The sequence below is a fragment of the Gnatocerus cornutus genome, chromosome 3 (genome assembly GCF_029298725.1).
Source record: "Gnatocerus cornutus isolate USDA-ARS CGAHR chromosome 3, icGnaCorn1.1, whole genome shotgun sequence".
Lineage (NCBI taxonomy): Eukaryota > Metazoa > Arthropoda > Insecta > Coleoptera > Tenebrionidae > Gnatocerus > Gnatocerus cornutus.
The window spans coordinates 14,653,100-14,679,136 of NC_142235.1; the positions used below are offsets into that span (position 1 = coordinate 14,653,100).

The window sequence follows — 26,037 nt, forward strand, 5'->3', positions numbered from 1 at the left end:
CTAGATCCGACCAAATCAGACTAAATTGCAATATCATTTGACTTCAATTCGAATTAAATCGTTGCAAATTCGAATAAAATTCTACTAAACTGGACTAAATTAGAGCTAGCTTAGATTAAATTTAACTGCATTCGACTAAACTTATAAATTGTACAAAAAATTCGATCAAATTTAATCAATTTTGGCTAAATGACAATGATATAATTGACACTAATTTGACTGATGGTTTAGATTAAATTCAACTAATTTGAATAAAATAGTCTAAAATTCGAATAAATTAAGTTAAATTTTAAGTTAAATTCGAGTAAAATTGAGTAAAGTCGGTCGAAATTCGAATAAACTCAACTAACATGCCTAAGTAATTTAAAATAAGTTGAATTAATCCCCGCCAATTTCGTCCAAACTAACTAAATTTACCTAACTTTGAATAAAATCGAATAAATTTAATCAAATTCAAGTTAATCTGACTAAACTAGAATGATTTGACTGTACTCTAGTCCGACTGGTTTTGATTAAATTGTTCTAATCGAATAAGATTGACTCAAATTCGAATAAATCAAGTTAAATTCAACTAAAATTGAATAAAGTCGGTCGAAATTCGTATACACTCAACTAATCTGCTTAAAGTAATTTGAAATAGTTGAACTAATCTGCGCCTTTTTTGACTAAACTAACTAAATTTAACCAAATTTTAAATAAATTCGATCAAATTTAATCAGTTTTGACCAAATCAAATGATATCACTTAACTCTAATTCGACTGGTTTTGATTAAATTGGACTAAATCGAGTCAAATGTGAATAAATCAAGTTAAATTCGACTAAAATTGAATAAAACTGACGAAATTCGGATAAAGTCAATGATTTGGTTAAAGTAATTTAAACTAAGTTCTAATCCGCGCTAGTTTCATTTAAACTAACTAAATTCAGCAAATTTTTAAATAAATATTCAAATAAATTTAATCGAATTCTACTGAAACTGACTGAATTAACAATGATCTGACTTTATTCCAGTTCGACTGGTTTAGATTAAATTGAATTAATTCGATCAACACTAATTCAAATAAATCAAGTTAAATTCGACTACAATTAAATAAAGTCTGGCCAAACTCGGATAGACTCAACCAAACTGCTTGAAATGGTTTGAAATAAATTGAACTAATTCGTACAAATTAATTTAATTTAGCTAAATTTTGAACTAATTGAAATAATAAAAATTAAAATAACAAATAAGTTCAGCCTCATTTAACTAAATCTGACTAAATTACAATATGACGTGACTTCAGTTGTTTAGATTACATTGAACTAATTCGAATTCAAAATTGAATAAATCGTTTAAATTTGAATAAATCCAAATTTGAAAATTGCCTAAATTTAAAATAAATTCGATTCAAGTTAATCAAATTCGACTAAATCTGACTAAATTACAATAAAATCATTTGACTCCACTTCGACTTGTTTTGATTAAATTGAACTAATTCGAATAAAATTGTTTAAAATTGAAATAAATCAAATTAAATTCGTCTAAAATTGAATAAATCTTGAATAAATCGAATAAAATTAAACTTATCCGCGGCAACTTCGTCCAAACTAAATAATTTTAGCTAAATTTAAAATGAATTCCATTAAATAAAATCAAATTCGAGTAAACTTGATTAAATACAATGATGTGATTAGACTTTTTGATTTTGATCAAAGCGAACTAATTCGAATAAAATCGTCAAAAATTCGAATAAATCAAGTTAGAGTCAACTAAAATTGAATAAATCTAAAATCAATCAAATAAAATTGAGCTTTTCCGCGTCAATTTCGTCTAAACTAAACAACTTTAGCTAAATTTAAAACAAACTCGACTAAGTTTAATCAAATTCGAGCAAACATGATTAAATTACAACGATACAACTTGACTGTAATTCGACTAGTTTTGATTAAATTAAACTAATTCGAATAAAATTTTTCAAATTCGACTAAAATTGAGTAAATTTAAAGTAAATTGGATTAAATCCGAATTTTCTTAAAATTGAATTAAATTCGATCAAATTGAATTGAATACTATATGAATAAAATTAATTTGACAATGAATTCGTTTACCTAAATTGAATCAAATTAAACTAAACTGAATAAACTAAAACAAAATGAAATGAAATTCGATTTAACCGCTCTAAATTAAGTCCAACGGAAACAAATTAAACTAAATTAAGCTAAATTGAACAGAAGTAATTTGAAGTAAATTAAATTGACCTTTTGGACTGAAATGGGAATCGAATAAATTGAATCAAATTAGACTTAAATTTCCAAAAAGAGGTTCAGTTTTGAATCAATTTATTTTACCTTGCGCCTTGTCTTCCAACTTCCAGAAGACATAAAATGACGTGCTTCTCATTCTTCCTCATAATCAAGTCGTCACTCTCGAACAAAAGACACTCTATAATCTTCAAGGAATTCCGACACCAATGTATGAAATTGCACACATTGTCTCTTGCGAAGAAAGTCTGTGCTTTGGCGGTGGCAAAATACTTGACATCTGGAATATTGACCAAATTCTGTGCCTGTCCGAGATTCCCCGTCACCGACTTCGTCATGCTCTTCACTTTTAATTGTTTCTTCTCGACGTACTCCTTCGCCTGTTCTTTAACGGCATTGGCATGCTGTAAAAACGCACAATTTTAAATAGTCAACAAGTGTCCGTGTCAAGGTGTCGGCGATGTCGCCATATTAGGAAACAGTGAAAGTGGCAACCATGGTCAATAATCGAAATTCGCGCCAAAAATGTACCGCATCGCCCTTGCTGACTCAGTCGATACAAAAACAATGATGGCATGGGGGAAAGACTGCTTTTCAATAACAGAGACTTATAAGGACAATATCCTTACAAACAAAAGGACATTCCGAGATATTTACTGGAGTAATAAACGGCGCCAGGTCGATTTTTCATTTCCCTATATGGGCTAGGTTGGCAACCTTGAATGAGATTTATTTGAGGTCGATGGGCAGGTATTGATTTCATCGGAGCTCAATGTCATGGATCCGACAGGTGAGTCAGTTTTCCCATTTTTATCGAAGCGCCGTTTTAGCAAGGCGATTCCTTCACTTTTTGACCTTTATGTTAAATGCTCTGAAGTTTTTTTTTTCTTTGTTACAGGTCTTCTCCTTTTTGGGAAGCAGAGAGATGTTTTGTTTTTGCACGTGTTATCGATATGACATTGTGCCACATTTGGTCACGCCGTTAGGAGACAAGGTGACTTCCTCTCGAAGAAAAGCAAGAAGTCATACAGAATCAGAATTCCCCTTGTTTTCGTCGATATAGAAGGCGTCTACTGTATTAACGGTAACATTTCAATTATTCCTGTCAATAGAACAGTTTTTATGACATACCGTTTACATAAATTACAAAGAAATTTCAATATTTATAGGTTGGTGGTTATTATGTCTTTATTTGTCTTCATACAAGTGTTATTATTAATTTTCATATAATTGAACACACAACCTGTTCGTAATGACTGGTTTATTAATCACTGTTAAACTACTTTTTATAACGATTTTAATCTGGTGGATCGTTCCACCAACCCTAGGCCGGTTTGTACTTTCCATTTTATGAAATTTGATGATTTGTGCCATTGATAGGTTTTATGGAAATTGACAATTATAGACAGTTTTACCAAACAATTGAACGAACAAAACAATTTCAGTTTTGTTAGGAAATTCAACTTTCTGCATTCATTTGAATAAACGACAGAACTTTAATATGGAAGTTAGCGCTTTACATTTTGATGTCATTAAAAAACTATAGACTTTATGGAAACTGACAGTTATGCACGTATTTACCCAGCCATTAATCGATCAAAATAATTATGAATGACTTTGAGCTTTATTACAAAAAGTTGTTTTCTTATCCTCATTTGAGTAAACGACAGTATTTAAATATTGAATTTGACAATTTATGCTTTTGATATTTCTTTAAAAATCGATGGTTTTTATGGAGACTTACAATTATAGACAACTCTGCCGAATCATTGAATAAACAAAACAATTTCAGTTTCATTACAAAAAATCAACTTTCTGCATTCATTTGAATAAACACCAAAAATATAATTATGGATGTTGGCGCTTTGTACCATTGACATGTCTTTAAAGAACTTTTGCTTTTATGGAAACTGACAATTATGGACGTATTTACCGAGCCATTAATTGAATAAACAATTTCAAGCTGAATTTGAACTTCATTACACAATTTGACTTTCAATCTTCATTTGAATGAACGAGAATAGTTCATTATGGCATTTGATGATTTGTACTTATGATATTTCTTTAAAAATCTTTATCGAACCATTGAAAAAACAAAACAATTTTAGTTTTTGAAGAAAAATTCAAACTTCTGCATACATTTGAATAAACGCCAAAATTTTATTATGGAAGTTGGCGCTTTGTACCTTTGAAAAACTGTAGATTTTATGGAAACTGACAATTATGGACGTATTTACCGAGTCATTGATCAAACTAAACAATTTCAAGTTAAGTTTGAACTTCATTAGAAAAATTTGACTTTCTATCGTCATTTGAATAAATGACAATAGTTGATTTCAGTTTTATTAGAAAAATTCAACTTTTTGCATTCATTTGAATAAACTCCAAAATTTTATTATGGAAGTTGGCACTTTGTACCTTTGATATGTCTTTAAAGAACTATAGATTTTATGGAATCTGACAATTATGGACGTATTTACCGTGTCATTGATCAAACGAAGCAATTTCAAAATAAGTTTGAGTTTCATTACAAAAATTAGATTTTCTACCTTCATTTAAATAAACAACAATATTTTATTACCTATGGCATTTGACGATTTGTGGTTTTAATATTTCTTTAAAAATCGATGGTTTTTATGGAAACTTGCAATTATAGACAATTCTACCAAACCATTGAACGAACAAAGCAATTTCAGTTTTATTAGAAAAATTCAATTCTCTGCATTCATTTGAATAAACGACAAAATTTTGTTATGGAAATTGGCGCTTTGTACCTTTGATATATCTTCAAAGAACTGTAGATTTTATGGAAACTGACAATTGTAGACGTATTTATCTAGTCATTAAACAAACAAAGCAATTTCAAAATGAGTTTGAGCTTCATTACAAAATTTGATTTCCAATCTTCATTTGATTAAACGACCATATTTTATTATGGCATTTGACGATTTGTACTATTGATATTTCTTTGAAAATCGATGGTTTTTATGGAAATTGACAATTATAGATAACTCTACCAAAAAATTGAATGAACAAAACAATTTCACCGCATTAATTTGAATAACTGAAAAAAAATATGGAAATTAGAGCTTCGTACTAATATTTCAATATGGAATTTGACGATTTGTGCGTTTGAAATAATTCTTAAAAAATCGTTAAGCTTTATGAAAACCGAATCATTGACCAATCAAAACAGTTTCCTCAAATATCAAGAACCCAACCACGTAGTTGTTGACGTAACCTCGATTGTTTCCATACAGTTAAACCATAAAATTCGTAAGATTTGCACATTTTATTGTCCCGATAAAACGTTACTAATAGTTGAGTAATGAGGATGTGACGCAAGCTTCCCCTCAAACGCTTTAGTCGTACAGCCTCCCCTCGCGCCGCCATAACGCACCCCATAGAAAAAGTGCCTCCCCTCCGCCGCCATTACAAAACCGCAATTGTTTATTGTTTCCGAACCATAAAATTGTGTTAAGATTTACACATTTTATTGCAGGTTATAAAAAGTGAACTAACGAGGGCAAGAATTCCCTTGGCTGTCTCGCGAAAGCTCGCTCCGGGCATCTCCTAGCTCGTGCTAGCCTCCCCTCGTCCGCCATTTTCTCCAGATCAAATCGCTTGGAAATTTTCGCCCCAAGCAGCGTTCATAATGACTTGGGTATACCATAACAATTGATTCCGCCGCCCACACTTTCTAATCGTCGTCGTGATCCGATCATTCTCTCGGAAAAATGACATTTTTTCGCTTACTTTTAGCTACACATGTAAAACACATGTCGACTCGACCTTTTTATGTTAATCGTGACGTTAGCTCCGTTACAGAGACGAGGGGGGGTAATTAAATATGCAACGACGACTTACTCTCCGGATGTCGGGTCACGATATTCCCATTTCCTTCCTCCAAATGCGTACAGGAAATCCGAAAAGATGGCCGCTGGAGGGGAGGTCCACCCTCCGCCAAGGTCACGACTTTGGGCTCCGGGTCATCGACCGGTTTCGCATCGCTCACCGTCGTTTGCTTATCGATTTCACATTAGAATCGAAGCCCAGCTGTCTGCGATGTAAAAGCCATTTAGCGATCAGCTGTTGCCCTCCGGCCGCGGCCTACTTTATTTGTGAAACGTGCAAAAATGGCGGCCGGAGGGGAAGCATCCCTCGGCTCTCCCCTCCAAACAATACAGGTGTAAACAACTGCAGGCGTTGAACAAGTGAACGGATAAATGCACATCGCTTTCTATTGACACTAGATAATTCAATTTGAGGGAAGTAGGCCGGTTTCGACGTCGGGACGCAAGGTCGAAACTGTCATAATAGTGACGTAATGAGTTTTTCGTCCGAAATGATCGGATTACGTCGGTGCTGAGCGAAACGTTGACCGCAAGTTAATTTATGGTAATCTCGGGCCTAATTTAGAAGTGACTTCTCTTGTCGCTTTTGTTTAATTGAAGTGCTTAAAATAGAATAGGACGGAAGAGGGGAGTCGAAAGACAATTGAACACGACAACGCTGTTAACATCTAGCGGGCGCAGCCGGTCATGGCGCCAGAGGGGAGGTCGAAATTCGCGTGAGGGACGACAATGGCGCGAGAGGGAGGGTAAAGAGGTTCAAACTTAAATTAACTAAATGGGTTTTTTCCCATTAACGCTCCGTGGAAATAGGATTTTAAATTTAGCGTTAATTTAATCCAAAACCTACGACCATTATAAAAAAGAAATGTCAAGAGGAACGGATTTAGGAAGTTTTTTATAAACTTTTAAACATTTAAATAAAATATGGTTAAATAATAAACATTGAAGCTTTGTGCTGAGTCCTTGAGCTAAAAGTAAATGCTGATGCAAATTTTATTCTTCTTGTTGTTAAATGACACGTTATAAAGTGAGTTTCTTACAAATTACAAAAATTGTTGTTTTGCTACTTATTTGAATTAATTAAATAGTTTTTTATAGATAATGAGGATTTGAGCTTTTGGTATTTTGAACTTATTTCAATATCTCTAGCCTATGGAAACAGGCAACTATCTAGATTGAGCAATTTGAATATACGACCATATTTTATTATGGAATTTGGCGATTTGTGCTTTTGATACTTTTTTAAAATGGATGGTTTTATGGAAATTATAGACGACGGTAATGAACCATTGAACAAACAAAACAGTCCAACTTTTAACAAAAATTTTAACTTTGTTAAAGAAGTTGGCGATTTGTGCCTTTAATATGTCTTTATAGCAATGTAGATTTTATGGAAACCGACAAATATGGACATATTTACTAAGCCAATTATGGAACAAAACAATTTCACGGTCAATTTGAGTTTTATGACAAAAATGTGACTTCCAATCTTCATTTGAATAAACAACAATATTTTATTATGGCATTTGACGATTTGTGCTTTTGCTATTTCATTAATAAATAATCGATGGTTTTTATGGAAACTGGCAATTATAGGAAACTTTACCGGATCACTGAACGAAAAGAAACAATTTCAGTTTTATTAAAAAAAAAACAACTTTTTGCAGTCATTTGAATAAATGACAACATTTTGTTATAAAAATTGACGCTTTGTACCATTGAGTTGTTTTAAAAAAAACTGTAGATTTTATGGAAACTGACAATTATGGACGTATTTACCGAGTCATTGATCAAACAAAACAATTTCAAGTTGAGTTTGAACTTCATTACAAAAATTTGACTTTCTATCTTCATTTGAATAAACGACAATAGTTCATTATGGCATTTGACGATTTTTGCTTTTGATATTTTTTTAAAAATCGATAGTTTTTATGGAAACTTGCAATTAGACAACTCTACAATACCAAACCATTGAACGAACAAAACAATTTCAGTTTTATCAGAAAAATTTAACATTCTGCATTCATTTGAATAAACAACAAAATTTTGTTATGGAAATTGGCGCTTTGTACCTTTGATGGCTTTAAAAAAATAAAGATTTTATGGAATCTGACGATTATGGACATTTTTATCGAGCCGTTGTTCAAACAAAACAATTTCAGAGTGAGTTTAAGTTTCAAGACAAAAATTTGCTTTCTTGTCTTCATTTGATTAAACGACAATATTTTATTATGGCATTTGACGATTTATACTTTTAATATTTCATTAAAAATCGATGGTCTTTATGGAATTTTGCAATTATAGACAACTTTACCGAACAAAACAATTTTAGTTTTGTAAAGAAAATTCACCTTTTGGCATTAATTTGAACAAACGACAAACTTTTATTATAGAAGTTGGTGCTTTGTACCTTTAAAGAACTGTAGATTTTATGGAAACTAACAATTATGGACGTTTTAACCAAATTATTGATCGAACAAAACAATTTCAGGATGAGTTTGATTTTTATTACAAAAATTTGACTTTTTATTTACCTACATTTGAATAAATGATAATATTTCATTACGGCATTTGGAAGTTTGTGCTTTTAATATTTTTTTGAAAATTGATGTTTTTTTATGGAAACTGCCAATTATAGACAACTTTACCGAACCATTAAACGAACAAAACAATTTCAGTTCTAATAGAAAAATTCAACTTTTTGCAATCATTTGAAAAAACATTTTATTATGGAAGTTGGCGTTATGTACCTTTGATGTGTCTTTAAAGAACTGTAGATTTTATGGAAACTGCCAATTATGAACGTATTTACCAAATCATTAATCGAACAAAACAATTTCAGATTGAGTTTGAGTTTTATTACAAAAAATTGATTTCGTATCTTTATTTGATTAAACGACAATATTTTATTATGGTATTTGACGATTTGTACTTTTGATATTTCTTTAAAAATCGATGAATTTCATGGAAACAGGAGATTATGGACAACTTTACCAAACCACTAAACAAACAAAACAATTTTAAAATAAATTTCTGTTTTATCAGAAAAAATCAATTTTATATATGTACCTAGTCATCTGAACGAACGACACAATTTTATTATGGAAGTTAGCATTTCGTACTTTTGATATAGGATCTTTAATAAACTGTTGAGTTTACAAAAACTGACAATTATGGATTCCATCACTGAGTCTTTGTATCAATGACAGTACATTTTTTATGGAAAATGCAAATTTGTGCTGTTAAGCCTCTCAGGGTAATTTGGATTTCTGGAAACTGTCGATTATGGACGTATTTCCGATTGCAAATTTTATGTAATCGCACGTTTACCCAATATCACAGCTATCTTTATGACTTCTCAGAATTCACTACGATATAGCTAAAATCGAATATGATCTAGTCGCGCAACTTTTAAGTAAAATTCCTAAAACTACAATCACTGTCATTGTTAAGAAACCGCTGCTCAATCACACGTGTCGTTTACGTAATAATTCCATCACATATTTTCCCAAACTCTCATTTTTCGTTGGTACTGATTTATGGGTGCGATTAGGAAACCCGAAATAAATTCATGCAATTTCCTAGTCTCGTAAGACCTTGCACCTCCCAAGTAGTAAACATTTGTAGTATCAATGGTCATAAATTAACCTTCCTTGTCATTTTATCTTCGAAGATAATAAGTCAAGGCAATAAGTTTTTCTCTAAATTTGGCCACACCGAAGTCTCAAGCAAACAAGTGCCAACTTTCTAGCACAAGAAGGTTACAGAATTGTTTAATTCGCGTCTTCGACCTTTCGCGATGACATTTCAATCTTAAATCATTTTCCACAGTTGACCAAAAACGCTTTTTAACCCACAAAACGCAATTTTCTCTCTGATTACGCAAAGAATTAGAGAGCCGTGACCACTCAGATTTCGAACCAATAATTTGCTGGCGAAAATTCGCGACGCATTTATTACTGGATTTATCTAAAATCGAAACCTACGAATCGATCGAAAATGGTATGGCAACTTGTTATGACTCACAATACACTCACTCGGATAACAGAATAAGAAAAAACCACAAGAATAACGGACTCGCATTCGTTCCATTCATGTTTTGGGATTTCGAGAGGTTGCGAGTATGAGGGTGGTTTTGGGGGAGACGAAACGACACAGGTTGGGGAGATTACTTAATGGTGGCCTACGCGAGTTGCGAATAAACAACAGAATGTCGTCGTCAAGGTCGGAACGATTAAGGCCGGTCCTGCATTCATCTGTCAAAGAAAACTGACGATAAATCATAGGCGTAATAACCGAGCATTAAGACTTTCACAATTTTATTAGAGATTGCTTGAAACCGAGAGCTTTGTGTGTTTTGGTGGCGTCAAAGTCAATATTGGCTCTGGGGGCACCAGTTGTTGCATTTGGGACGCTTTCGAGTTTCGACACTTTGTGGGACAAGTTGCAACAATTTTGGAAAATAGTACGCCAAATAACTCGGCAAGTTACATAAAATTCGTTGTCTCGAAGAAGCACAAGAAGAAAGGTCCAAATTCCATACGAAGTAAAAGCCCGAAGTGGTAATTTCCATGAAAATCAAAATAACAAACCGTAAAAATCTATAAACGAGTTGATTCAATTAGACAATAAAATTGTTTTACAATGACACAGAAACATTGTCGGCTTCAATGGTGCAATAAAGATATCCATAATTGCCAACTTCCATAAAATACACAACACCTGAAGAAATATGAAACAATCTAAAGCAAAATACAATCATAGTCACGCACTCCATAAAAAAGTCAAAGAAAGCAAAAGTTCAAAGAATCAATTTCCATAAATATTGCGGAAACGAAAGAGCAAATGCACATATCTACAAGTTCCATAAAAAATTGTCGAAAGAGCAAAAGTACAAATGATCAGTTTCCATAAAGATATGTAATGTATGGGGTAAACGTCATAAAACACAAACTTTGTAACTAAATTGTGTCAGTTTTTTTAATGTTACAATATGAAAAAATCGCAAAAACACGAATGGTCAGTTTCCATATAAGAGTGAATTCTAATTTATTTAAATGAACGTAGAAAGTCAAAAGATCTAAATTCACTCTAAAATTGTACCTGTTTCCTTCAATTACGCAATAAAGAAATTCATAATTGCCAACTTCCATAAAACCCACTTGTTCCTACGGAAATATGAAAGAAGCAAAAGCGCAAATTGTCAGTTGCCATAAATTACATTGGCAGATATGCAAAACCACGAACATTTACTTCCATAAAACTTTGATGAGGGAATAAAACCACAAATTTTCAAGTCCCATGAAATTATGAAATTATGAAATTATAATTAATAATTACCAAGAGAATGTCAAAATCGTACAAGTGTAGATGTACAAATGATCAATTTCCATAAATATCAATGAAACAGAGCAACAGAAAATTTCTACTGACAAAACTGTACTGCGAAAGCCTACATAGACTGATGTTCAATTTCCTTAAAAATAAATTCACAAAAAAGCAAAAACACGATTTGTCAAATTTCATAAAAATCTTGTGGTAAAAAGTTCCATAAAAAATAAATTTATTAGACTTTAAGAGAATTTATTGAAATCGTACAAACGCAAATGTACAAATTATCAATTTTCATAAAGATCACAGAGTTAGGGAAACTATTTGGAAAAGTTTTCAAATTCCAAAGGAATATCTACAAATCTTTGAAAACTCAAAAACACAAATCTCCAACTTCCATAAAATTCTGTTGGCAATAAACCAAAAGCACGACTTGGATACTTCCATAAAAATCTCATAATAAAAAGGTAAAACCACGAATTTTCAAATTCTATAAAAAAGTCAAGAAATTATAATTAGGTATCAGACTTCAAAAGAATTTTTTGAAATCATCGAAATGATCATTTTCCGTAAATTAAAGTAGCTCGAATTCAAAATATCTACTAGCAAAAATACACTCCAAGAGTATATCTGCAAATCTGCGAAAGCTCAAAAACACAAATCTCCATCTTCCATAATATATAATATGTTGGCAAAGAAGCAAAAGCACGATTTGTCAACTTCCATAAAAATCTTCCGATAAAAGAGTAAAACCTTCGAATTTTCAAATTCCATAAAAAATCAAGAAGTTTGGTTCAATTAATCAGACTACACGAGATTTTCTCGAAATCACACAACCGCAGATATGCAAATGATCAATTTCCATAAATATCACAAATTTGAACCCAATGAAAATTTCTACTATCAAAAATACTCTCCTAAGGAATATACAAATCTACAACAAGCCAAAAGTCCAAATCTCCAACTTCCATAAAAATTTGTTAACAAAAATGCAAAAACACGAATCATCAACTTCCATAAAAATCTTCTGATAAAAAAGTATAACCACAAATTTTCAATTTCATAAAATGTCACTAAAGTTGAACAAGCAGAAAATCTCTATTAGGAAAAATATACGAACTTCAAGTGAATATCTACAAATCTGTGAAAAACCCAAAACACAAATCTCAAACTTTCATAAAACAAAAACACGATTTGTCAACTTCTAGTAAAATCTATTAACAAAGCCAAAAATTACAATTTCCGCAACTTCTATTGTTAGAAATACTCTAAAATTTGTACAAATTAGTAATATCCATAAGTGTCTATTGAAATGCATTTTTCATAAGATAAAAATATCCATCGCCTAAATTAAGTACAAACAATGATTTTAAAACATAAGTATCAATTTCCATAAATATCAATCGACAAACAACCATAAGTACGAATCCCAACTTCCATAAAAACGCTGAAAGATTGCCAAAATATCGCCTATACTTCATTTTTTCATTGCGATAACAAAAATTGAAAAAATCCATTTTGTTGATTGCAAGATTTAATAATCCCACAGCCCAAAAATGTTATAATCAGTTTCAAATTGGAAATTATCTTCAACTTCCTCCACTCTGGTGGCTGAATGATATATCAAGCTTTGACATCTCGTCATATCTTAGTACGTCACTTCTTTACAGAAACCGCTTCCCGCAAATAAGATAAAACCTAAAAATATCACAAGTAAACAAAAATCCCCACTGAATCACATCCAAATTCGAGCAACCAAAGGCGCGCCCCAAGGCTCTACTTTCGGTCCACCGTTATTAAGTGTGCTCTTAGACCCCATATATCACCATTAGCAAATTGCCCATTAATAATAATTCCGTTGCACAACTCAAAAAACGGAATTTCTCTTTTTATCAAAAACTAGTATGCCCACCGACCATTAGAACCCCGTCATCTTTCAAGGCAATAAATAAACTTTCACGTCGCCAAAACCAACCATCTGATAAATCCAATTTCCAGTAGCTTAATCGTCCAATTATCTCAAAAGGATTCGTAATTGCGTAGATCAAGGATTCTAATTTAATTTCGAATTTACCATTTATAGTCGCGCTCTCTCAGGGTCGAAACGCCAAATTTTTGACAACGCCAACCATGACCAAGTCTTCCGGGAGCGTTATTCATCTGTTTTACGCCGAATTTCGTGATCGATTAATTGTTAACAATTATCGTAATGGCAGATGACGCAATAAACGACCGTAAACAGACCACAACAATACCGTTTTACGACCAATTAGCGCAAATTTTGCGTAAATTGTGTACTTCCCCCCATTGAAAACCACGCGAAGAGGTACATGGATGGTGGTGCAACTTACCACACACAGAGCGATCCCCGTTTCGAGTTTATCCATAAAATTATCAGAGTTAATTCCCAGATGGGGGTACATGGTCTGGAGCCACTCCGCCAGATCTTCTTTCATGGCCTCCAGGTACTCTTCCCCGGAACGGAAGGGCCGGAAGGGCCGTGCTTCTAACAGGACCGTACTCATGGTTTCGTTGGGGGCACTCACTGCATCACGCGAAGTGAACACTTAGGCTGAAAATCGGAGATATAAAGAAAATTTTATCGGACCGATAATAGTAAAATAAAGAGATTATAGAGACGACGAAAACTGCGCTAACTTCGCTCGCAACATTTTGCAACACGACTCACCAACGTTTCTAAGGCAACTGGATCTAACCTCTCATTGACAATGTAAAAGAGCGAGCGGACCCACCACTGCTTCCACAGCACACTACGACCAGGAGCGAAGAGTGAAAACTACTTGGTTTTGTTTTTTCTTTGAGCGTTATTCGATTGTTTGTTGTTAATTGTAGCGCACACTGGATGCGACGTGCAGACACCCTTTGGGGTGGCTGACAGACGATCGAAATGGCAGGCGCATGAGGGTGAGACAGAGGCGGCGCGGACGAGTGGGATTAAGAATAATCGATTTATGTTTTTTAATGAATTATTTATTGTGTTCAGAGTTCGGTTTAAGTGGATTAGAACTATAAAATAAAACGATAAAGTTAAAAATGCGGGTTTTACAATAATAATAATAAAATTATAAGGGAATAAATGGTATTTTTAGCGAATTTTATTAGGTGATTAAAATGCTAATTTGTCGATGCGAGAAGAGTAAATTTCTTGTTTTATGGGATTTGGCTTTTAGTAAATCTTTAATATATTGAATATACTTCTGTTTTTTGAACTTGTGGTCTGTTATTGGTTATTATTATAAATTTAAATAAGACGGATTTGGCAATTTGAAATTTCGCGCCTCAGTTACTGTAATGAAAGCGGCTCTAATTGAATAAATTGAGAAACACCAAAATTTTATTCGAGCGGCGCTAAATTTTAATTACGTACTAATCACTAATTAATTATTGAATTACGAAAATGTCAAATTTTGCAACTTGTAGAGACAACATTCTTAGAATTGCTTCAATGAAGAAGTAGAAAGTAGAATATCTCAAATTCGCACGCTTCAGAATTTTGAAAATATGAGAAACTAGAGATTTTAGATAATGAGAATTTGGCAATTTGAAATGATTGTATTTGAGAAAAGGACGATTTTAAGTAATGACAACACTCTCAGAATTACTTCAAAGAATAAAAAATTTATTACAAGTAGAAAATCTAAAACTTTTATGTCTCAGAATTTGAGTAAACAAAAATTTTGAGATTTCTAACATAATAAGTATGAAATCATATTTGGAAAACTTAAGATTTTCGACAGCGAAAATTCGGATATTTGAAATGTTTATATTTGAGAAACCAAAAACTTGAGAAAAAGACGATTTTATGTAATGACAGAGTCTCAAGATAGTTTTAATTGAAAATTGAAAAAAATTTCAAAGTAGAGAAAATTTCAATTTTTCAAGCTCATGAGAGTTGCAGCGTTTTTTTAATGAGTTTTCTGTAGAAAACCTAAAAAAGATTTGAGAAATTAGAGGTTTCAGACAACAGGAATTCGAATATCTAAAATGATTATTTAGAAAATTGAAAACTTGAGAGAAGGAGGATTTTAAGTAATAAAAGTTTCGATTTGGTTTAATGAATAAAAAAAATATTGCAAAGTAGAGAAAATTTCAATCTTTCAACCTCCTAAGAGTTTGAGAAAATAAGAGGTTAGAATACTGAAAGTATCAGCCTTTTTTAATGAGGTTTCTGTAAAAAATCGTAAAAAAGATTTGAGAAATTAGAGGTCTTTCGAGTTCCTGAAAGTTTGAGAAAATGAGAATTCGGAATCCTGAAAGTATCAGCATTTTTATAATGAGACTTCTGCATAATAACTGAAAAAGATTTGAGAAAGTAAAGATTTTATACGAGAATGAGAATGAGGATATTTAAAATAATTATATTTGAAACTTAAGAAAAAAAGTGAGCTTTGAATTGCTTTAATAAATAAAAAAATATATAGCAAGTAGAGAAAATTTCAATCTTTCGAGATTCTGAGAGTTTGAGAAGATGGGAATTGAAAATATGCATTTTTTAATGAGATTTCTGCATAATAACTGAAAAATAATTTTTGGCTTATCTTACAATTTCACCCAACTCCCTCATTTATTTTTCATGCCGGATTATAGTAACAGATTACAAAACAAAGAACAAAGAACAAAATGACCCAAGTCATTGTTATTTTAAAATGAGATAAATTTGGCTTCCTTATCGCCAAGAGATTTGCAGGATGAGATTTTTTTTCTACTTTACTGTACAGTAAACATTTAGTAAACATCTGCAATGTGTCATTCTAGCAAATAAATTTATCTCCTCTTCTAACAAGCGACTTCTATAAGATTTTAGCACAGAGGTGACAAAATAAACATGAGAAAATAAAAATAGCCACACCTCGACACGTAACCAACGAAACCGAAATCGTACAAAAAATGGCGAATTCAAATTCGGCGAAAATAATTGCCCATTCTGCCTCAAATTTCCCACCGCACTATAATATACATAATTGTATAATGATAGAGAAAAGTTAAAAGTGAATTGATCTCGGCGTAAAAAATTAATTCAAACCAATTCTTCAGCACAATAATAATAATGATAATCATAATAAAAAGCCGTGGCCGCGTCCCAGTTTGTTATCAAATGAGCAAACGCTGTTATCTCATTTATTTAAACGCCGATTTAAGAATTTTACGACACTTTCCAGTCGTGACCGCTGTCTCTTTAAATCTTTTTAATTGGAATTTCGGTCATTTCTTAGGAAATTCTTACATCATTTAGTTCATCACAGGTTTTCGATTAACACCAAATATTTGCTCAAGTGGTTTAAATGTGAACAATGCGAAATGTGATATTAATCCTCCACCTCGATAATCCTTTGTTATTTGCTATTGTTTTCGACCTTCAAAGGCCACGAGATTATGGTGTGACGAAGCAAAGTCGACTTGATACTGTCACACAATTGTCAAATATGGAAAATGTACCTTTCATCTATCTTCCGCATAAATTACCATAAAAATCAACAATTTATTTATATATTCGTCAAGGTCTGCGCCGTTGTTTACGGTTGTAACAAAGGTGTGCGTGACCAGGGCCGGAATGGATTTTTTTGTTAGATCAGAGGGTAGATCGCTTCACCAGGACCGTTGCAAAAGTAGGCAACTATCCATGGGACGACCTTAGCCCTTGCAAAAATTCGAGGCTAGGAAGCTAGCATGGAAGCCAAGCGTTACCAAGGCTCGTATATTTTCCTTACTCATTAGTTTAAGGCACGAAGTGACCTTTGAAGCTGCGGCTTTAAATAATAGAAGTAACGATAAGAGCTCGTGAGATACAATAAGCGGCGCTACCTGTCGATTCAAATAGAATGAGCACGCAAGTTTTGATTGTTGAATGCCGCGCCCTCTGTTGTTCGCACCGCAAACGTCGTAATGTTCCCTATAAAATTACAGATCTCTGTAGTACTGATGGTTTGTGTATTCCCCGGTATTAATTAATATAGGGTAGGTCATGGTACTCGTGTAAATATTTAGATAACAATTTTAATACTCAACAGAATTAGCTCATTTCGCCGGAAAAAATGCAAGTAAAAGTATTTCGTAACGAGGTCAGTTTTGGGATTTCCTGTTCTAAATAAACTTCACCGGTTTTTCCTTTTTAATGTACGCTAGGTGTGGCCTAATTATTTGAATTAGAACAAGTTTCCATTTAGAAAATAGGTTTGTTTGTACGTTTTTTTTTGGGTTGAGTGGGATCAATTAAATCATGGAGTGCAAATCAGGACGTCCTAAATTTGGGATAGTGCAAATTGACATCAACAAAGGTGGGAAATGGAGGGAATTGGGGCAGTAGAGGAAGTTGAGATGTTTGATGAAAAATGTTAAAAATGTCTCGCGTCTCATGGCTATTTAATATAAAATTAAATATTGAATATTGATTAAAGATTTAATTTAATTGTGCAAACTTAAAGGCACTGAAAATTATCCAAAAAATATAAATAATAAATAAATATTCAAAATTTTAAATTCCGGAGAAAAATATTATGATTATTATCGGCTAAAAGGTGAGAAAAACGATGGTAAAAATCCCAATTTAATATCTGTCACAGTTCCGGAGATATTTAGGTTCAAAAATTGATGAAGTCTCTAAAACCATAAGGAGCTACCTTTAATTTTATTTTTTTTATATTTACGTTCGAGTTAGGATCGGATTCATATGTAAAATGCCTGAGAAAATCGATGGTTAAAAACCCCATGTTTATATCTGTCATAGTTTCGGAGATATCGAGCCGGAACTTTAAATTCACTAGCCGCAAATTTAAACGCTTCTAATTCCGTTATTTATTGACGTACGTGAAAGTGTCTCTCAATTTTGATTCTGCGTGAAATTCTGCGTAAAATGAGCATTATTAGTTTAAGATTGCTCCGAAAATATTGACCGAGATAAATTTAGAAACCTGATTTTTTCGAACTACAAATTCCAAAAAATTCAGAAAATCCAAAGATTTTATCTTTAAAAAATTAAAGTAATGACAGTTTTGAACTGCTTTATTTCTAAGAAAATTATTACAAGTAAAGAAAATTTCAATCTTTCGAGTTCTTGAGAGTTTGAGAAAATGGAAATTCGGAATACCGAAAGTACAAGCATTTTTTTAATGAGATTTCTGCATAATAACCAAATAAGATTTCAAAAACTAGAAATTTTATACAACGAAAATTCGAATATTTAAAATGAGTAAAAGTATTTGAGACTCTGGAAACTTAAGAAAAGAAGAATTTTAATTTTTCAATTTTTTAATTGAATTGCTTCAATGAATAAAACAAATACTGTAACTAGAAATTTCAAACTTTTTAGCTTCTGAAAGTTAAAGAATTTTTTTAAGTTTATAGGTAGATTCTTTTGAAATTCTACAGTATTCTAAATTTTTTGAACATTCTTTAAATTCTGTAAACAAATTTTATTTTAGTTTTTGGATTCACTTTAAATGTTTCTTTCTACAATGTGATCCATTAAATTTCCCTTTGCAATTAACATCACCGCTGCAATTTTGACGTATGAAAACTAAATATCTGAGAGTTTTGACAGTTTTCCAGCAAGAAACACGTTCCAATCTATAGCCTGCATAGGATGTAAATTTAATGGATCGCACAATAATTATAAGATTTCTTTCAGACTTGGCAACTTTTCCCTAAAATTGCTTTCGATTTTTTCTGGCTGTTCTAAATTTTGTCTAAATTGCCTACACGCTCTATTTACAATTTTTTTAGATTCTTCTCTGTTGTGTTTATAATTTCTTTTGAATTCTTTAGATTTATTTTTATTTCTTATTCTCATTGTCTTCGATATTCCCACAAATTCTGTCGTTTATTTTTAGACATTCTGGAATTTATCTTTATAATTCTTTTATTTTTATAATTCTCTACGTTTTCTCTAAACTTTTGACTTTTTTAGATTTAATTTATATTTTCTTTGGATTGTCCCCAAATCCTCTCTCAATTTAAACATTTTGTGTTTCTTTTCGGATTTTTTACTGATAGCCCTGAGAATCTCCAACCCTTTTTAAATTTAGTTTAATTATTTCTAATTTTTGCTTAGACGCTCTAAAATTTGTTCCGATTTATTCCCTCATATTGTTTAAATTTTCTAGTTTTTATCGGATTGTCGAGATTTTATCTTGTTTTTCTATAGTTAATGCTTTAATTCACTTTTTAAATCTTCTACATATATTCTTTTTAATTTTTCTCAAATTCTCTACTTCATATTTATTTTCCTTATATTTTCATCAGATTTCCCTTATTTTGAGCAGATTTTTTTTTAGTTTTTCTTTAAATTTCCTTCTCTGTATATTTTTTATAACATTTTCTACTAGCTGAGTAAAAAAATGTAAAAATTTCTCTGTGAAATCGTCCGAGCATTTTCTATTTTTTCCCGTCTCCATTAAAATAAAAACAAATGTCCAGTCGATTCTAAGCAGTTTTATTGTCATTTTCCCCGATGTTATGAGAGTTTCTCAAGCTTTTTACGACGGAGAAAGTAAACCAAACTTTTTTAAATTCGTTTTATTAGGAAGCTGTAGTTACAACACTTACAACATTACAAAATTTATAAATACAATAATTTACAATTGTTATAAATTAAACCGCTTCGTTAAATAACGTCGTCAACCTAACTCACGACTAGAAAATCTCCTAACAGTCTTCATTCGAAATTTGAGTGCTGGCGCTCGAAAACGACCCCCTCGCTTCCCCGCTGATGCAACTCTCAGGTACAGTAATAAAATTACACTTTTTATAGTTCGTCCAATTAGAACTCTGATACACTCTTTTCAAAATACTCTTTTTTTCGATTTCCACTTTGCACGTGACTATCACTTCCGGCACGTCGTAAGTTCGTCCTAAAAAAGGCTCCTTCGTCGTCATTTGTTCGTCGTTGGCCGATCTGCGCCGATTCAAAACCGACAGATCGGGATGTCTCGGCGGTACCAATCCAAAAAACTTCCCTATCTCTCTCTTCACTCTTTTGTTTCTATACCCGAACAAGAACGGCGAGATGACGTTGGAAAGGACCAATAAGAGAAGAGTGTTGAAGTTGAACACGGGCGACGTTGCCACGTTTACGAGTCCGGAGTTGAGGACCAACGTCACGCCATAAGGAATATAACAGAAGAGAACGAGAAAAATGACGAGGATGCTAATTTTGGCAGCGCGGGTTTCCTCTCTGTACCTGAAGACGGACGCGTTCGAAATTTTGTGTTTGATCGAAGTGATGAAGTTGTTCGCGGCGCGATCACTGCTAGTTCTAGTGACTTTCGTGCTGTTGGTGACACTGTCATCCAATCGCATGAAGTTAGGTGCGGAACGCACTTTGGGAATGGTCGCACGATCGTCGTCTAGTCGTAGACAGCCGTCTAGATTCGTAGACGTGGATTTGCGCATGCGCTCACTGTTTTTATGGGCAGCCGTGTATATACACACGTAGATGACGCAGATGGCGACGAAGGGCCCGAATATCACTGCTACGCAATACGTCACTGCATATACACTGTTCAGTATTTGTACGGTCCTGGAATTCGGGGCCCTGTCGCCACAGAAGCGCCACAACGAACTGTCACTTTCGCTCGCACTACTTAAGACACTTAGCACCAGTGCTGCCAACCATGTCGACATGATGAAGATCGTAGACCGACATTTGTTGATGTAGACGTGGTACCTCAGCGAGTGGATCACCCCGAAGTACTGATTCACCCCAATTAATAAAATACTGAAGATGGAAAGCGTAGAGACGAAACTCGTGCTCGCTTGAGCCGCGTAGCACAAGATGATGGTTGGGGGTGGAGGCGTGGCATTGTCGTAGAGGTAGTCACTTTCAATCACTTCAAAGTCACTGGAGTTGATCACTTGTTCGAAGAAAACGTCGACATGATTGGTTGAGGAGTTGGAGATGGAAGATGATTGGTCCACGATCAGCAGGGGGATGAGGAGAAGACTCGAGAGGAGGTTCGTGATGAGGAGGTTGATGACAAATCTGAAAACTGAAAATTGTAAAACGAACGGATTTTGGAGGTTAGTACTGACCGGTTGGGTACGGTTCTCAATCCTCGTCTCCGCCAGAAAATCAGCAGGAGGAACGCGTTGGCTGTGATGGCAATGATGGATGACGTCACCAATCCTGCGCTTATCAACCAATGGCTGTCCTCCATTTATTTTCTGAAATAAAATAAGTCATTTATTACACAGTAGGCTTTGACATCATGGCGGCGTGAGGGGAGGCTAAGTTACGTTTTGACACCATATAAACCGGATAAGAAAGTCGAAGATGATATAAGCAAAGAATAAATTACAAAAGTTGGCACAAAGCCCGTTTTCGTAATTTTCTTCGAATTGCTCAACAGCCAGGAAGTCCCATAATTAGCACCAGGTAAGATCTAGCACGTGGGAAGTCGTCTTTTTTGCGCATTGTGCGTTATCAAGGTTTCGTAGTAATGGCGACGATAGGGGAGGCAAAATGGATATCACAGCCTACTCAGGAATTTCCTCGTGGGATTAGTAACCGTTGCGAAACGTTGATTAAATTTTTGCATCATCTAGTTATCGGCGACCCGAGCACGCACGAGATAAAAAAATTCCAGGCGATGGGTCAATGGTACGCTGTTGATGGGTGGTTTGCCTCAGCCCACTCTGACAGGATAATAGCTTTTCCAAAACAGGCATCGATTCGAGGAACTAATTAAACAAGAAAGAACTCACCGGGAAAACAAAAAAAAAATTGACAGTTGACTAGTCCCGCGCCGACTGAGATCATGTCGAATAATGGATGTGTGCCAGACTTCTTTCTCTATCAACTTTCAACTATTTATAGCGTAAATCGTGTTATCAAGACACTCCCCTCGATCAAAACAGTTGACTGACGCCGGGTAATTAAACCGAATTGATAGCGATTTGTGTCACGTGGGAGGAAAAGTACGAGATGACAGAACGATGCGAAAGAACAAAGAAGTTATCAAGGATAAAACGGAAGTGGAAATTCTGCAACATCATCTAGAATGTCACCTTGATTTTTTTCATATTTTCACACTTTCGTTGTTTCGCAAAGCGCTCTTGATTGATTCCTGTCATTTCTAGGACCAGGAACTCGATCCGTCACCTTCGGGTTTCAAATGACACTAATGACAGTGCAGGATTTATCGGTGACAAGTCAATATCTTGCGGTTGCGAAGTCTATTGGTCGAATTTGGGGTTAGGCACACGTCAATCTTGCCAACATAAAAATGGCGTCTGTGTAAAAGTCTATTTTTAGGTAATCTGTCAACGTTTCGACTAGCGTGTCATCATCAGGGAGCAGTGCCCAGACTTGCGCAAATTCGCTGATTGGCAAAAGTGAAATAAAAACTGCAAGGAAAGAACTCTCGCAATCTAGTAGGCGATTCGTTTATTTATAAAACGAGTGCCAAACATTATCACGCCAACTTAATAATCCCAAAGGAAACATCTGCTAGTGTTGAATGGGAGTAATTACATAACAGAAATCAGTTCATTAATGAAAAAAGCGCGTCCTTCACGGTTTTCTATTCGCGTCCTTGGAAGACCGAATTTCATTTTTTAGCATCATCACGTAGGCCACGATCGAGTAGCTGTCCACCAACACGCGTTGAAAAAACAAATGAATATCTTGAACGGTTTTTAATTGGTTAACGGTAATGAGGTCACGTGTTGGTTTTTCTTTGACAGCGCCAGCCTTGATCCGTTGATTTTCGCTAGACCAGAAAATTATAATTGTCTATTAATCATTTGACGAAAATGTCATTGCCAACAGTGGCGTTAACAAATCCCTAATTCTCGGTTGAAGCTCCTCTGACGTCAGCGGGTGTGAATAGAGCTTTATTTCGGACAAAAGACGGTAATCAAGTTGATTGCTAGATCACGTAATGGGTTAAAAATTGACACGAGCTCACTAGATCACTTCCGTTTTTCTCCACAAATGCCATTCTCATTACGACAGATTTCCTCTATTATTATAGAATTTTACCAACTAAGGTTAGGCTATTTATATTGCTTTTATTTACAAACAAATGAGTCAATGCTTCCTAGATTGTTTTTTTTGTTAGGGAATTCGCGATCTAAGGTTGGGTATTCTATTTATAACCATCAAAGTTGCCAAGACAAATTAACGTCCGAATATGACAACCCTTGATTTTAACGTCAACGACCCAAAAATACACTTCAAAAACAAGCGAAGAGCGAAAAAGTGACGTACGCGTGCTAGATTTAGAACATAATTTCCGTTAATAGGCAAAATGACGGATTGACATTATTAAACTCGAAATCACTTAACTGTACATTTTGACAGTTTGATTGATGGATACGTTCCGATGAAGTGATTAATTGACATTAAGTCGCCTTCCGTCAAATATTGTCATTCTTGTATCAATCGGAAAAAGAAACAGTTAAAGCGCGTCGTGGCGCAGTGCCAGCTGAAAATATTTCCGAAAATTGTTGAACTTGGGAAACTTGAAGGTGATCGAAAGTCCCGCACCTGACTTCACCTTGCAGGGAGCTTTTGTTTTTGTGATCATGTTGGTATGAGCAACAATGGTGCCAACACAAAGAAATGAAAGTCGTAATTACATAAATGTGCCATAACCTCACGTTTAAAAATAAGAGGAAATGTAGCGCGGTGCTAATTCAACTATTGTGCTGTAAAACACCTTTCCGGCTGCTAAGTGGAAAACAAATAAAATTCGCGTGAACGTGACTTCAGTAAACTAATTTTAGCGACAAAGTGCCTTTTTTCACTTGGTAACAGTACCCGAAAATTAAAATCGTAGTAGGCCATCTGGCTGTAGTCACGACCCACTTGACTGATCCAAGAAATTAGATTTTAATCTCCCCCGTGTTTAATTACGCCCGAATTTGATTGGCTCTCACGTGACAATATTAAAAAAATCGAGCGCGATTTTGTAGACTCACCTTATTGTGGAGATTTCTCCATATTTTACACACTTTCACGCCGCACGCCACTGGCAGGTCGGAGAAAAAACGCTCTTGCAGCTTTCGGATGCATCAACTTAGGCCCAGTTCACATTTTTTCTCGCGAATCTAGTTGCCGTAGTCTGTTGGAAATGCCGTGCGCATTTCAACACTACTAATTCACAACTGATCACAGCTGGCTGCGAGCCGCCGATATAAAACGGTTTTGTACCATTACCATTGTTGGGAGAGGTGGTGCAGTTGGCCAACCGAGGAGTGGTTGCGATGATCACGTGGGCGGGGACGAGACGACGACTGGCCGAGTGGAATGCGCCGTTGCGAGATGGGCTAAGGGTCTCATGGGTGAAATAGCCATGACGTCATGCTTTGGAAGACGACATGGGGTAATATACCGAACGTCATGGTAAGATGGGACAACCTCGATGGTGTTGACGGAACAAAGGGACCATTGGGAGTGGGTGCCAGGAAGGAGATTTCGAGGAATTGGGGTTTGGAAGGTGCGGCGAGGTGTTTGTCCGGAGAATAGTTGTTTGGTCGACTAGCGTTGAAAGCAGGCAGTTTTTCACCTCAGAGCGAAAATATGAAAACATAACCTTCTTTTTGTTGCGACAGTTGTTTTACTAGTCCTGTAAGGATCTTCCATAATAAAAATGCTCATTTAGGTGGCACTGTGTTGCCAAATTTGGCAAACTTATTTACATAATAACTTCGCAATTAAACGAAAGATCAGTAGCCGGTTATGGTTCTTTGCAACGTGGTATAAATTGGTGTTCCATTTATGGGATATACTGTATAGACAAAACTGCGGAAAATTTCTTTTGGAGGATTTCTTTGGTTCGTTTTGTACCATCTAAAAACTGTACAAAAAAAATTCCATTTTATTTAGTTTAGGTTAAGGTAATAAAGGTCTTCTGTCAATAGCATTTTCATTGAGGCATTTAATGATCTGTGACCAATTCTGTCGTATAAAGACATTGCTTTTATTTATATTTCTCATTAAGGCATTATCTTTATAAAGGACCTTCTTTTTATGGTTTTAGTCGAGTCAAGTCTAATTTAAGCCCAATTTGGTCGAATTTACGCAAGTGGATTTTTTGGTTTTTGGACGATTTTTATTGTTTAGATCAACCAAGTCTACGTTAATCGAAGTTGGCCTACGTGGTGTCGTTCAACTTACAATTAGTCCATTTCAGTGTGAATTAGTCTAATTCGTCTAATTATTCCACTTGGTCTTATTTAATTTAGTCTAATTTAACCCCCTTAGTTAAGTTGACTCACATTTAGCCAGAATTTTGTTTTATTTTACGTATTTTCTTAGTTCCACCTAGACCTACTGAAGTGAACAAGACTGAATTAGGCTTCATTTAGTCGTATTTAGACCAAATAAATTACTGAAACAGAATTTGTTACAGTTTTATTAGGGTCAAATTTAGCCTAAATTTAGTTTAATTTTGTTTATTTGGTTGCTTCAATGCAGTTCAACATAATTAAGTAAGACGTAATTAGGTCTAATTTAATTGATTAGAGTAAATAAATTGAGTTGATTTTATCGTTTTAGGTGGCCAAGTCTAATTAGTCTACATTTAAGTCAGGTTTATTCAGTCTGTGGCACTAATTTAATTAATTAAGTACGGCTAAATTACACCATTT

The 26,037-nt window shown here is 34.1% G+C and overlaps 2 protein-coding genes and 1 non-coding gene across 5 annotated transcripts in view; all 3 read right to left on the reverse strand.

The window, feature by feature from the left end:
- LOC148177320 (GAS2-like protein pickled eggs) overlaps positions 1-14,332 on the reverse strand; it is a 20,605-nt gene extending 6,273 nt beyond the window's left edge. The window contains exons 1-3 of one of the 2 annotated variants that reach the window (XM_088032630.1): positions 14,117-14,332; positions 13,779-13,999; positions 2,330-2,646 (exon numbers count right to left, since the gene is read on the reverse strand). In XM_088032630.1, the coding sequence (XP_087888756.1) occupies positions 2,330-2,646; positions 13,779-13,952 (491 nt within the window). In that variant the 5' untranslated portion in view covers positions 13,953-13,999; positions 14,117-14,332. Of the gene's footprint in view, positions 1-2,329; positions 2,647-13,778 lie in introns of both variants that reach the window. The other variant, XM_088032629.1, reaches the window with a different exon arrangement.
- A 2,689-nt stretch (positions 14,333-17,021) lies between these two features.
- Positions 17,022-17,173, reverse strand: LOC148177321 (U12 minor spliceosomal RNA). The gene has a single exon (XR_015769869.1). It is a non-coding gene; the product is annotated as a U12 minor spliceosomal RNA (small nuclear RNA).
- A 2,764-nt stretch (positions 17,174-19,937) lies between these two features.
- On the reverse strand, positions 19,938-24,627 carry LOC148177322 (uncharacterized). Of its 2 annotated transcripts, none has more exons than XM_088032904.1 (3): positions 24,367-24,627; positions 21,475-21,606; positions 19,938-21,424 (listed from the first exon to the last, which is right to left on the reverse strand). In XM_088032904.1, the coding sequence occupies exons 2-3, from the start codon at positions 21,597-21,599 to the stop codon at positions 20,089-20,091; spliced, it is 1,461 nt and encodes a 486-aa protein (XP_087889030.1). In that variant the 5' UTR covers positions 21,600-21,606; positions 24,367-24,627; the 3' UTR covers positions 19,938-20,088. The 2 variants fall into 2 exon arrangements, with proteins under 2 accessions (XP_087889030.1, XP_087889031.1); XM_088032905.1 differs by lacking the exon at positions 24,367-24,627 and adding an exon at positions 22,147-22,307.
- Positions 24,628-26,037: the final 1,410 nt, after the last annotated feature.

Excerpts from the sequence above, each read along its gene's own strand:
- LOC148177322 (XM_088032904.1), bottom strand. The coding sequence starts at position 21,599 with ATGGAGGACAGCCATTGGTTGATAAGCGCAGGATTGGTGACGTCATCC. Across the intron at positions 21,425-21,474 it reads TTGAGAACCGTACCCAACCG|ATTTGTCATCAACCTCCTCA; the intron begins GTCAGTACTAAC and ends TTCAGTTTTCAG.